The 12,217-nt window shown below is 37.3% G+C and overlaps 2 protein-coding genes across 5 annotated transcripts in view; both read right to left on the bottom strand.

Annotated features, from left to right (window-relative positions):
* LOC143899364 (uncharacterized) overlaps positions 1–12,217 on the bottom strand; it is a 33,621-nt gene that overhangs the window by 16,392 nt on the left and 5,012 nt on the right. Inside the window, exons 7-8 of one of the 4 annotated variants that reach the window (XM_077409607.1) lie at positions 11,999–12,154; positions 11,682–11,811 (exon numbers count right to left, since the gene is read on the bottom strand). The exons of 2 other annotated variants lie outside the window; for them this stretch is intronic. In XM_077409607.1, the coding sequence (XP_077265733.1) occupies positions 11,762–11,811; positions 11,999–12,154 (206 nt within the window). In that variant the 3' untranslated portion in view covers positions 11,682–11,761. Of the gene's footprint in view, positions 1–11,681; positions 11,812–11,998; positions 12,155–12,217 lie in introns of those variants that run through there. One more of the 4 variants, XM_077409605.1, reaches the window with a different exon arrangement.
* On the bottom strand, positions 3,640–6,149 carry LOC143899363 (uncharacterized). The gene is made up of 7 exons (XM_077409604.1): positions 5,932–6,149; positions 5,745–5,839; positions 5,564–5,665; positions 4,755–5,247; positions 4,535–4,672; positions 4,283–4,418; positions 3,640–4,208 (listed from the first exon to the last, which is right to left on the bottom strand). The coding sequence occupies exons 3-7, from the start codon at positions 5,652–5,654 to the stop codon at positions 3,918–3,920; spliced, it is 1,149 nt and encodes a 382-aa protein (XP_077265730.1). The 5' UTR covers positions 5,655–5,665; positions 5,745–5,839; positions 5,932–6,149; the 3' UTR covers positions 3,640–3,917.

Genomic DNA, 12,217 nt, shown 5'->3' with positions numbered 1-12,217 from the left:
AACGCGGAGACCAACAACAATATCGAAAAACACCGCACCGGTCGCCAAGGTCGGGAGGGGCGGGCGTCTCGAATTCGACGGTTAAGCTGAAGCAATGGAATATCGCGAATATTCGATCGCTTATTATTGCACAAACTATGATTAAGAGAACGGCACCGAGTGTGCAATCGTACTCTCGAGCGCAAAAAATAATAAGGTGTTCTCTCGGTATCGAGAAATAATAGCGCACGCAACGAATATGCGGATATTCCCGTCGCGACGTGCTGAAAGCGACGTACGGACGACAGATATCACGCGGTCCGAACGTGCTGATGATTCCGTCAAATGATGTTGCACCAAGCGTGCAGCGAGCGCGAATTTCACTTGAGAGAACGGCACCGAGTGTGCCGGCGTCTTCTCGATCGCGAGGAATTACGGCACGCGCACAATCCCCGCGCGAACTTCCCCTCACCGCGCGCCGAATACACGCGGGGGAGCGAGAGTGATCACGCGGTGCGAACGTGCACGCGTCAATTATCGCGTTAATCTGTATTGCACGCGGGTGCTGGGGTAGCGTGTCGAATAATGGCACGCGCGAACAATCTTCACGCGTATTTCTTCGCCACAGCGTGCCGAATGCACGTGCGGACAAGAGCGATCACGCGGTGGGATCGCGCACGCGCCGATTATCGCACAACGGAATGCCCAACAGGGCCGACTAATATTACGAATTAATGCGAAGTATTGCGAATCGCGCGAAAGGTTGGCGGAAGTAACGAACGCGAAGCTAGATCCGGCTCGAAGGACCAATGCTCGGGGGGGTGTTTATCCGCCCCGGATTCGCGAATGGTCAAACTCGGTTGAAGGACCAGAGGGCCCGTGCCCTCACGAAAACGATTAGAAATGCCAAAAAAGGGGGGGTGCGAAGCGACTCACCGTATCGTAGCCCGTGATGTCCTCGCACAGCCTCCGTCCTTCCTCCTGGTTCTCGTGGTGGCGGAGAGTCAGCCCAGGCAGGATGGTCGTGCAAGACGCATGCGGATCACGTGATCGTGCGTGCAGGCGGAAGACAAGCAAGCAAGCGTTAATGCACACGATTCGAATCACACGGCGCCGTTTCGCGGGGTGCACCCGGGCGCGGAATACCGTCCACAAAATCACTATGTGGCAAGATTCTATCGATACGATGTAATTCTTCTCGAAAAGCGAGAGACGACGATGGTCCGAGACGTGAGGCGTCGAGTACGGCCCCAAATTTTACTGTCTTCTCTCGCGTACGAAATACAACTGTGCCGGTGCTTGCGCCTCGCGAAGACACCGGGAAGAAGCCCCTCTTCTTCGTGCTTGGGGTGGCCGCCCGCGTGCGGGCAGCACGAGTCGGGTGAGTCGCGCGAACATTAGGTTTGTTCTTTTCAGTTGCACTGGTACTGCACTGGTTCTGAACTAGAACTGGCGAGTACAGCAGAAATTTTTCTAGTGCAAGAATACTGAGAGGAAGGAAAAGAACGCCACAGTGCAAGAATCAACATGGCGCAACACGTAATTGAAGACGTTGATTTATCAGACGAAGAAGATTTTGTTTTACCACCACCACCACTGTTATTGTACGCAGAACCTATCTGGGATGAAGATGATGATGGTAATTACTATTATTTTATGTGGCAAAATTGATTAATGTTAACAAGATAAATATCATCTACAATCTAACCTAATATAATTATATTTCAGATCATAACGAGTTACGGATAATACATCCAATTTTTGGAATGATTCAAAGAATTGAGCATGTAAAAATACAAAATTACGTAGAAGATATTGTTCGGAATTATAATGAGATAGATTTTATTATGCACTTTCGGATATCAAGAGAAAAGACGTATGAACTGATAAATCGATTCAGAATATCTGAGATATTTGTTTCTTTACAAGGTATGTATATTATATGTATATATAAAATTTTATATAATAATATTTGTATGTATATAAAAAATATGTCTGTTGTGTGCGCGCGCACGTGTGTGGGTGTTATAACAAGAATGTGTTATTTTGGACATGAAGGAAATTGACATTTAACTTTACATTTAGATGATGCTGGACGTCTTAACATAACGGCTGAAAAACATTTATTGTGTTACCTGTGGTTCGTAGGACATCAAACTGCATCATATCGTGATGTAGCTGATCGATTTGGAATAACACTGAGTACTTTGTACAATATAATAACGAGAGTAACAAATTTTATAATGTTACTAGCACCTGACATCATTAAATATCCAACATTAGCTGAAAAAGAAGAAACTGCAACATATTATAGAGAAAGAAAAGGATTCCCTCGTATAATTGGTAATGTAACGTAAAAAGATTTCCTCATATCATTGATTATGTTTATATTTATGCATGTAATAGCTTCTGCATACAGGACGCAGAAACGCTTACAACGCAGCTAAATTTTTTTTTCGCTTTTCTGTAAGAGCAAAAAATTATTGGCTACTGCGTTACTTCTAACCGAATGGCAAGCATTTCCACGTCCTGTGTGCAGAAGCTATAAGATGTTGAATACTTTAAAGACTTAAACACAGTGAGAGGAATAAGGAATAGAATAAAGGAATAAGGAACAAAGAATAGGAATTCATAGTCGCATCTTACTTCAATATACGTGTATTGAAATAAGATACTATAAACTTTTATTCTTTGTTTCTTATTCCTTTTTCTTATTCTTTATTCTTCTCATTGTGTCTGAGCTCTAATGTTTCTTTTTTTCAGGTGCTATTGACGGTTCACAAATTAGAATAGATAAACCCAGAGAAGATCCAGATTCTTATATTAATCGAAAGCAATACTTTTCCTTGCATATTCAAGGAACAGTAAATCATAAAATGCAGTTTATTGATGTTTTCATTGGATATCCTGGTTCTGTCCACGACGCAAGGGTTTTCAAAAATTCTTCATTGCGTAACGATTTACATGAATTGTGTACAGGCTAGTTGAAAAATTATATAAATAATATAAGTAGGCTAATAATAAAAAATTGATATTTTAACATTAGACATTTTCTTATAGATAATTATTTTTTGCTTGGAGATAGCGCATACCCATGTTTGAAAGAATTAATTGTACCATACAGGGATAACGGACATCTGACACGTGCACAGAGAATATTTAATCAGAAACTAAGTTCCTGCAGGGTAATAATTGAAAACGCATTTGGGTGTCTCAAGCAACGTTTTAGACAACTATATCATTTCAAATTGCGCGATATGGTGCGTATGGTACGCGTGATACATGCGTGTTGCGTACTTCATAATATTGCAAAAATTGAAGATTTGCAATATCTTGAAGCGCCAATAAATGACCAGTATCCTGACATGGAAGCACAAAACTTGCGTGTTAATTTTGATGAAGCAGTAAGAGAACATGAAACTGGAGTGCATATCCGAGACGAATTATGTCATTTACTATCTCAATAAAATTAAATGTAATAATCTCAGCAATTAAATTAATGTAAAAAAATAAACAATTGCTTTTCTTGTTATTCTATCCTCTATTTTATTTCTATCTTTTATAATACAAATATATTATTTTAACAATAAAAAGGAGAAGGTTCATAAAATTAAATAAAAAATAAACAAATCAAAAAATAGAGTAAATAAAAGTCAAACGCTTAATGCAACATTTGTAATTTATTATATGTATTTTGTACATGCATATTAATATATGCGTATATATATGTAAAACAAAACATTTCTTAACCATTAATAACGTTTTATTTATAAGATTGCTCTTAAAGCAAGGAACTTGTGTGGGACAATTTCCCTGAATCCGAAAAAATAAAATTAAATTAAAATAAAATTTCACGCATTTATTTACTGCGTTGAACTCTTGGACAAATTGTAAATTGTACTCTTGCTGAATTATACATTTTTAACTTTCTAACTTTTTTAATGCTTATTTATGTTAATGTTTGTTTTCAGATAAATTTCTCTTAACAATTCATTTCTTTCTTCTCTCAATTGATTTGCCTTTATTAGTTGTTCCTCTATATTTTTCACTGATTGTTCATATGTATTTCTCATTGCTTTATATTCCGTTACTAACTGTGTTTGTATTTCATTTTTTATCTCCTTTTCATGTTGAATATCGCTTAAAAGTTTTTCGATCGTTTTGTGAAAAATTTCTGTAACTCTTGTCGTTCTAACCGTTTGTTTTCTGTGCGTACTATGTGACAATGTCTACAATACATATATGTTCTACAGATTACATTAATATTAGTTATATCAATAGAGAGGATGTATAGCACACTTACTTGATTTGAACAATCATTTTCAGTGTGGCTTGCATTTATTTCCGATGTAGTGTTCCTTGAATTTGATGTTGATTCTACATTTACATCTGTATTTAAATTAACTCCATTTTGATTATTCATATCACAGGTATTAGCTCTGTAATATGTATACAATGGATAAATAAAACAGTTATGTCTTATCATTAAAGTAATAATAAATATAAATTATAAATATGTAGAATTTAATATATCTTTTTAAATAATATTTCGTACTTATCAGTCTGAACCTCAAGATTAGGAACTTGCAAAGCTGTGCTAATTTGGACATCATCCCTTAAAAGTAGACCTTGCTTTCCAGATATTGCCAATGGTCGAATGTTGTGCTTATGACCCAGAAGTTTAGTTAACTGTCTGTAAATATTATCAACGCATTGTACTTCATTGCATGTTATCCATAAAGTTACATTAAGTTTGAAATAAATTTAATATTTACTGTTCATATGGACATGACATGCGAGCTCTGCCTGTTTTATTATTATTTAAAATCATATTTTTGAACGATCTCTCTAAAGACTTATATTTATTTTCGACTTGTACAAGTGTCACGTTGTATCCATGTTTTTGCATACTTTCTGTTATTTTTTGCCATAATATTTTCTTGGTTTTAATTTTTCTGTTCACTAAGAGATCACTGTTTTTCTCATATAATTCCAAAAACAGTTTAGTTGTTGCATCATCCCAAAAAAATGTCTCTCTTCTATCTTGGTTTATTCTATTAGCATTATTTTCATAATTAGCATTATTTTCATCGTTACCATTATTTTCTTGACTACAATTTCCATCATAACTATTTATATCATTTGTTTGTTCGTTCTGTTCCACATTTTGACGTAATGTAATAGACATTAATTTATCATCAACATAACATTGCAACGTATCACAGGTAAAGTCAATATCTTTATATTTTAAATAAAATATTACACCATCTGAAAGAATAAATAAATAAATAAGTAACATAAAAGACACGATAAAAGGATATAAACATGCATCGTATAAACGCATATAATTAGGTAGAATTATAAATCACAAAAAAACAAAATAAGATAATGAAACATCAAGCCTAATCGAAAATATCCACAGTAATTACTGTATTAACATAAATAAAGTAAATGTAACGTAGATTTGGATACTTATTATATATTTACACATTACTTTTAACAAAATTAATTACTGCAGATTTTAGATTAGGCTTGACGTTTTATTATTTGTCTCATTTATATATTTAGATAAATTTTGACGTACCTTTGGATTCACAAGTAACATTTCCATTTCCATCAACCAAAATATTTTCAGCTGCATCCCTTTTAATGTATGCATTTCCCGTTGTTTCCATTTTTTAATATTCTAAAAAATATTCATTTTTTAATATTCTAAAAAATTAAAATTCTATAAAGCTCTCACTATACATCTGATAATCATATACCTGATTGCGTTGGTGGGGAATCGTTATCTCCTTGACCAGGACTCAATATAGCCTCCTTAATTTGACTATTAACACCCTTCGGATCTAATATAGCGCTATAAAAAGTAAAACTTTAAAATATAAAATACATATCAAACATATATTTATCCTTTATATTTACCCTTTTAAGTTACGGCAGTAAACTAACCTCTAAACTAGTGCAGCAGTTCAGTTGAAAAGAACCAGGCCATTTCAGACTTTCCACCTTTGCACTGCTTGCACTTGCTCAAGACCTGGGGCAAGCAGTTCAGTGAACTGTTGAACTAAGTTCTGTTGTACTACTGAAAAGAACAGTAACTCTTGACGTCACTTCTGGTAAAAAGAACGCTTCAGTGTACACTTTTTGAACTAGTGCAGAAAGTTCTGCTGAAAAGAACAAACCTAGTGACTATCGAATGGATCGCGATCCGCCAACGTCGCGCGCGAGTCGCTAATACGAAGTGAGCCTCGTTACCGACCGTAAACGAGACAAATATATACAAAGATGCTAAGCAACTAATCTAACGCGAATACAATACAATGACGCAACTAACAACTATTTACAAGTAACTATTTACACGCGAGTACCAAACAACATCAGTTATTTAAATTTAGAAGCATTTTATTTTTGCGTTGCATTATGAAAGTAAATCATTTTATAAAACCATTCTTAGTAAAGGAAAAAATTTATTCACCTTATTTTTATAAAAGACTATTTCCGTATTACTTTTCTTATTTAAAGCTTAAGGAGGTTTAGATAAATAGTATTTTTTTAAAATATTATCATGTTGAGTCAATAATGCGGTAAACTAAATTTATGTTTCGACACAATAATTTACTGAATAAAAATTCTGTCCAAATATAAAAATAATTTATAATTTGTATTACGCATCCTGACATTATTTAATTTACTAAATTAAAATTATGCTCAAATACAACGCACAACGTGTATTAAAATAAAACCAGATTTTCATTATAGCAGGACATAATTGTTAATCCTACAATTATTATTATGTCAAGACATAATTAAAATTCAGAATTATGATTCAACAAATAAAAATTTTATCTAAATACATAAATGTTTAGATGATCAAATTTTGAATTTTAATTATACCCACATAATTTTAATTCATCCAATTTTTATTAGAAAGAATAAAAAATGTATGAATTAAAATTGTCTAGACATAATAAAAATTGTATGAATTAAAATTATGTCTAGACATAATAAAAATTGGATGAATTAAAATTATGTCTGACATAAAAATAAATCCGCATTTTTATTATGTGTACTGTCACGACTTTTTCACTCCCGAACCGCTCCGGGACGTGTGCCGGATCAAAAGGGGTAAGGAGAGCGGGATGACGGGCCTCTCCGACGATTCCCTCGCACCTCCGACACTTCGCAAAACGAATTTACCGTTGGGCGCCAGACGCGTCAACGCGCGTCCGCGAAATCGCGAAAGAAAGCCAACACGAGACGCAAAGCGAGACGTGCGGATGTGCGAAGAATCGGCTAGCTCGACCTAAGGGCTGGGGCGGGGGTGATGAAAGGCGGCGCGATATTCGGCGGGGTGACACGCCATAAATAAGGTTCCGAACTCAAGCGATTAATAATCAAAATAACATTTATTCATTAGAAATGCGCGCGTGAACCAATAAAAGCCGAGTCGGCTTCGGTCGGTCAGACAAATCATATCATCAGTCGCGCGAGCGTCAGAAATGAAACAAAAGAATTAGTAATAGCGCGGACACCAGAATAAACGAGGTACTGCGTTATCGTATAGTAACGCGCAGAAGGCACTGCGATTATCTCAGAACCGTATGACAAAACTCACAAGTAATATGGAACATCGACGGTAAACACGAAATAAGCACGGAATTAGAAAATAAGATCTCGCAGAAAAAGTCGCGACAGGACGATACCTCACGCTCGGAGTGCGTGAACGCAACGCCGGGAGTCGCGCGAGAATTCTGTCTCCAATTATCTTAAGCCTAACGCAAGTATGAATCGTGGCGTAAGCCACGTCCCAAAGTAATGAGGACCGAACGCAACACAATAACGCGAAATCAATTTCGGCGCGATCGCAAGAAACGCGGAATACTATAACAAACGCGAAAATACGGACTTAATCTAACGCGAGAAATGACCAAAGGTAGCGCCAGTCATTCGGGCAAAGGCAATACTGTCCTCAGTGATTTCCGAACGCGAAAATGAGACGCCGAGGCAATCGGCGTAGCGCGAAATACTGGAAGAAACGCGAGGAACATGTGCGGGATTACCGCGAGCAATAATAACACGCAATCACCGAACAACGCATCCGAACATAACTACCCTAACACGCCCGATTCTCTGAGGCAATTAGCCACTCACAGACGGCCGATTAACGCGAATGATGTGCCGACGCATGCGAAACTCCGCAAGAGCGATGTTTGGTAATTTGATACGCCGGGAATACGGAAGGCGCGAGGCACAACCACCAGCGCGGACATTATGCGAAACGGACGCGCAGTAACAGATTTCGCCACGAATCTATCGCGATCTCCAGAGGCTCGCAATCGCGTCTTTACTTCAATTCCGCGGCCACGATACCATCCCGAGGCCCTTCGCTCTCGCTGTCGATCGCCATTCGATACGCGGTCTCAAGGGACCGCACGCGTCGCGATATTACAACGTTATCCCGGACGAGAGCGTGCACCGGAGGGCGGCGTCGTGGCGTTACATTTTGCGATTAATTACTGCGGGCAACCTCACCGATGTGATGTCTCCTCGTAGGGCTCCTCGCCGTCACCTCGTACGGAGGATCGTCGCAGCGCAACAGATTTTCCCGACTCGGGGCGGCTATCGCGTAGTTTAAGAAAACGTTCGGACTCGCCGACGGACGACCAGAGAGTGTCTCGCTAGATTCGCTCGATAACGGAATCGATGCGGCACCCCCTTCCGTAGGGGCGTGCTAACCAATCGAGAGCGAGCTTGCAAGCTCGCGCGATATTCTAACGCAGGATCGTCGTAAGGTGGATCCATCGGGGGCGCGCAACGGTCCCTCGGCGGCGTAGCGACTTCTTCAATTTGTCCCTGGGCAGCGGACTGGACTTTGTTCTGGACGGTGTGCCTCCGGTTGCCCTTGGGGCGGTCATCAGTCACCCCGCGGGCCGGTATTCCGTGGAGGCAGATTGCTGAGGCCGGGTTTTCCCCGGTACCCGGGGCCCCGCTATCGGTGGCCTTGTCCATCGCTGCCCTTTTTGCCGCACGCCTGCCGCGTTGCTCTCGCCGCCCGTGATCCCTGTAGTTTCCGCTCTCGCCACCCCTCCTCGGTCCTTGGTCCTCCCGGACCCCTTTCGCTATCGGTACTCCCTCGAAGATTCGCCGTGGTGTGGGTGAGGCGCCGCGCGCATTATAATTACACATGAAAATAAAAGAATAGTCAAAACGCGGAAACGATATCGACTCTTTGGCCTCTGGAGATCTCGTCATCGCCTCTCTGGCTCGTCCCTGGGCGCAAATTTCCGCGCCTTGTGATGGCGGCGGGGCGCTGCCACGAAGCGGCGGGCCGCAACGTCACAGTACACATAATTTTAATTCATACAATTTTTTATTATGTCTACACATAATTTTAATTCAGCCAATTTTTATTATAATTCCGCATTTTTATTATGTGTACACATAATTTTAATTCATACAATTTTTATTATGTGTACACATAATTTTAATTCATACAATTTTTATTATGTCTAGACATAATAAAAATGAATTAAAATTATGTGTACACATAATAAAAATGCTGAATTATTTTTATGCCAGACATAATTTTAATTCATCCAATTTTTATTATGTCTACCATAATAAAAATGGGATGAATTAAAATTATGTGTACACATAATAAAAATGCGGAATTATTTTCATGTGTACACATAATTTTAATTCATCCCATTTTTATTATGGTGGACATAATAAAAATGAATTAAAATTATGTGTACACATAATAAAAATGCGGAATTATTTTTATGTCAGACATAATTTTAATTCATCCAATTTTTATTATGTGTACACATAATTTTAATTCATTTTTATTATGTCTTGACATAATTTTAATTCTGCCGCTAGGGAATTTTTAAGTCGATTCTTATGAATCAAACTTGAATTCGATGTCTAGGTATCCCAGGTTGCCGATGACGAGGTCCAGATAGTGCGCTTCATAGTTTTCGGTATCCAGGTGTAATCGTACGTTGAACTTGATGTCTACGTGTCCCAGGTTGCCGATGACGAGGTCCAGATAGCGCGCTCCGTAGTTTTCGGTGACTAGGTGTATTAATACCTTGAATTTAATGTTCACGTGTCCCAGGTTGCCGATGACGAGGTCCAGATAGCGCACTCCGTAGTTTTCGGTGTCTAAGTGTATTGATACCTTGAATTCGATGTCCACGTGTCCCAGGTTGCCGATGACGGGTTCTAGATAGTGCTCTTTATAGTTTTCGGTGTCCAGGTTTGATCATACGTTGAATTCGATGTCTAGGTGTCCCAGGTTGCCGATGACGAGGTTTAGATAGTGCGCTCCATAGTTATTGGTGTCCAGGTGTAATAATACGTTGAATTCGATGTCTAGGTGTGCCACGTTGCCGATGACGTGGTCCACATAGTGCGCTCCGTAGTTTTCGGTGTCTACGTGTATTAATACCTTGAATTCGATGTCCCAGGTTGCTAATGATGAGGTTCAGATAGTGCACTCCATAGTTTTCGGTGTCCAAGTGTAATAATACGTTGAATTTGATGTCTAATTTTAATACGGTTTGTTAATTATTTTGGCTAAAATTTGGAAAAAACGAATTCGTAATTCCGACCGGCCAACATGTAAATTACGGATTCGTTTATCCTAAATTTTAGGCAAATTAATTAACAAATCTCATTAAAATTAGACATCAAATTCAACGTATTATTACACTTGGACACGGAAAACTATGGAATGCATTATCTGGACCTCATCATCGGCAACCTGGGACACGTGAACATTAAATTCAAGGTATTAATACACCTAGTCACCGAAAACTACGGAGCGCGCTATGTGGACCTCGTCATCGGCAACCTGGGACACGTGGACATCGAATTCAAAGTATCAATACACCTAGATACCGAAAACTACGGAGCGCGCTATCTGGATTTCGTCATCGGCAACCTGGGACACGTGGACATCGAATTCAAAGTATTAATACACCTAGACACCGAAAACTACGGAGCGCGCTATCTGGACCTCGTCATCGGCAACCTGGGACACGTAGACATCAAGTTCAACGTACGATTACACCTGGATACCGAAAACTATGAAGCGCACTATCTGGACCTCGTTATCGGCAACCTGGGATACCTAGACATCGAATTCAAGTTTGATTCATAAGAATCGACTTAAAAATTCCCTAGCGGCAGAATTAAAATTATGTTAAGACATAATAAAAATGAATTAAAATTATGTGTACACATAATAAAAATGCGGATTTATTTTTATGTCAGACATAATTTTAATTCATCCAATTTTTATTATGTCTAGACATAATTTTAATTCAGAATTTAAAAGAAATATGTGTTTAAACATCATTTTCATTCAGTGCATTAAAATTATGTCATAACATAATTTTAATTCTCAATTTTAATTATGTCTAGACATAATAAAAATTAGATGAATTAAAATTATGTCTAGACATAATAAAAATTTGTTTTTATTTTTGTGTACAGATAATTTTAATTCATCCAATTTTTATTATGTCTAGACATAATAAAAATAAACCCATTTTTATTATGTCTAGACATAATAAAAATAAAAATTGACGAATTAAAATTATGTCTAGACATAATAAAAATGAACCCATTTTTATTATGTCTAGACATAATTTTAATTCGTCAATTTTTATTATGTCTAGACATAATTTTAATTCATTATTAAGAATCGCAATTTTTCTGAAGACAATTATTTTTTGAAACTTTTATATTGAGTATAATTTTATTTATGCTATTAAAAAGTAAAACGCATGCCATAATTTACTAATAGATGATCATGCTCATCTGTAAAATTATAAAAAGTGGAAAAAACCAATTAATTATTATTTTTAATTACTAAACAATAACCATTTTATTTACCATTTATTTATTATTTAATTTATCATTTATAAAATTTATTAAAATAGAAAAAAGAAAAAAATAAAATAAGTAAAAAACAAAAAAAAAATATTAATTTTTGTTTATTATTTACCATTTCTAAAATCTTCTAGAATTTCCAATTCTCTTCTATTTATTTCACTTATACTGCTCGTACTGCCATTTTCACTATGTTGATTTGTTTCATTTATAATCACGTTTTCAATTTCATTCGGTTGCATTTCATCTATGCTGATATCCATGCTGATATCTATAATTATAAATAAATCTTTATATATCTATAAATATATCTATCTATATATATATATATATA

This window comes from Temnothorax americanus, unplaced genomic scaffold, assembly GCF_048541705.1.
Source record: "Temnothorax americanus isolate GAGA-0224 unplaced genomic scaffold, ASM4854170v1 Scaffold268, whole genome shotgun sequence".
Lineage (NCBI taxonomy): Eukaryota > Metazoa > Arthropoda > Insecta > Hymenoptera > Formicidae > Temnothorax > Temnothorax americanus.
The sequence above is the reverse complement of the archived record's forward strand: the minus strand, read 5'-3'. Positions and strand labels throughout refer to the sequence as shown.

What these genes read in the sequence shown, in the direction of transcription:
- LOC143899363 (XM_077409604.1), bottom strand. Translation starts at nt 5,654, where the DNA reads ATGGAAACAACGGGAAATGCATACATTAAAAGGGATGCAGCTGAAAAT. An exon ending in TGTTACTTGTGAATCCAAAG is followed by an intron (nt 5,248 to 5,563) that starts GTACGTCAAAAT and finishes TTATTCTTTCAG; the next exon opens with ATGGTGTAATATTTTATTTA. An exon ending in ATGTCATGTCCATATGAACA is followed by an intron (nt 4,673 to 4,754) that starts GTAAATATTAAA and finishes TAATATTTACAG; the next exon opens with ACAGTTAACTAAACTTCTGG.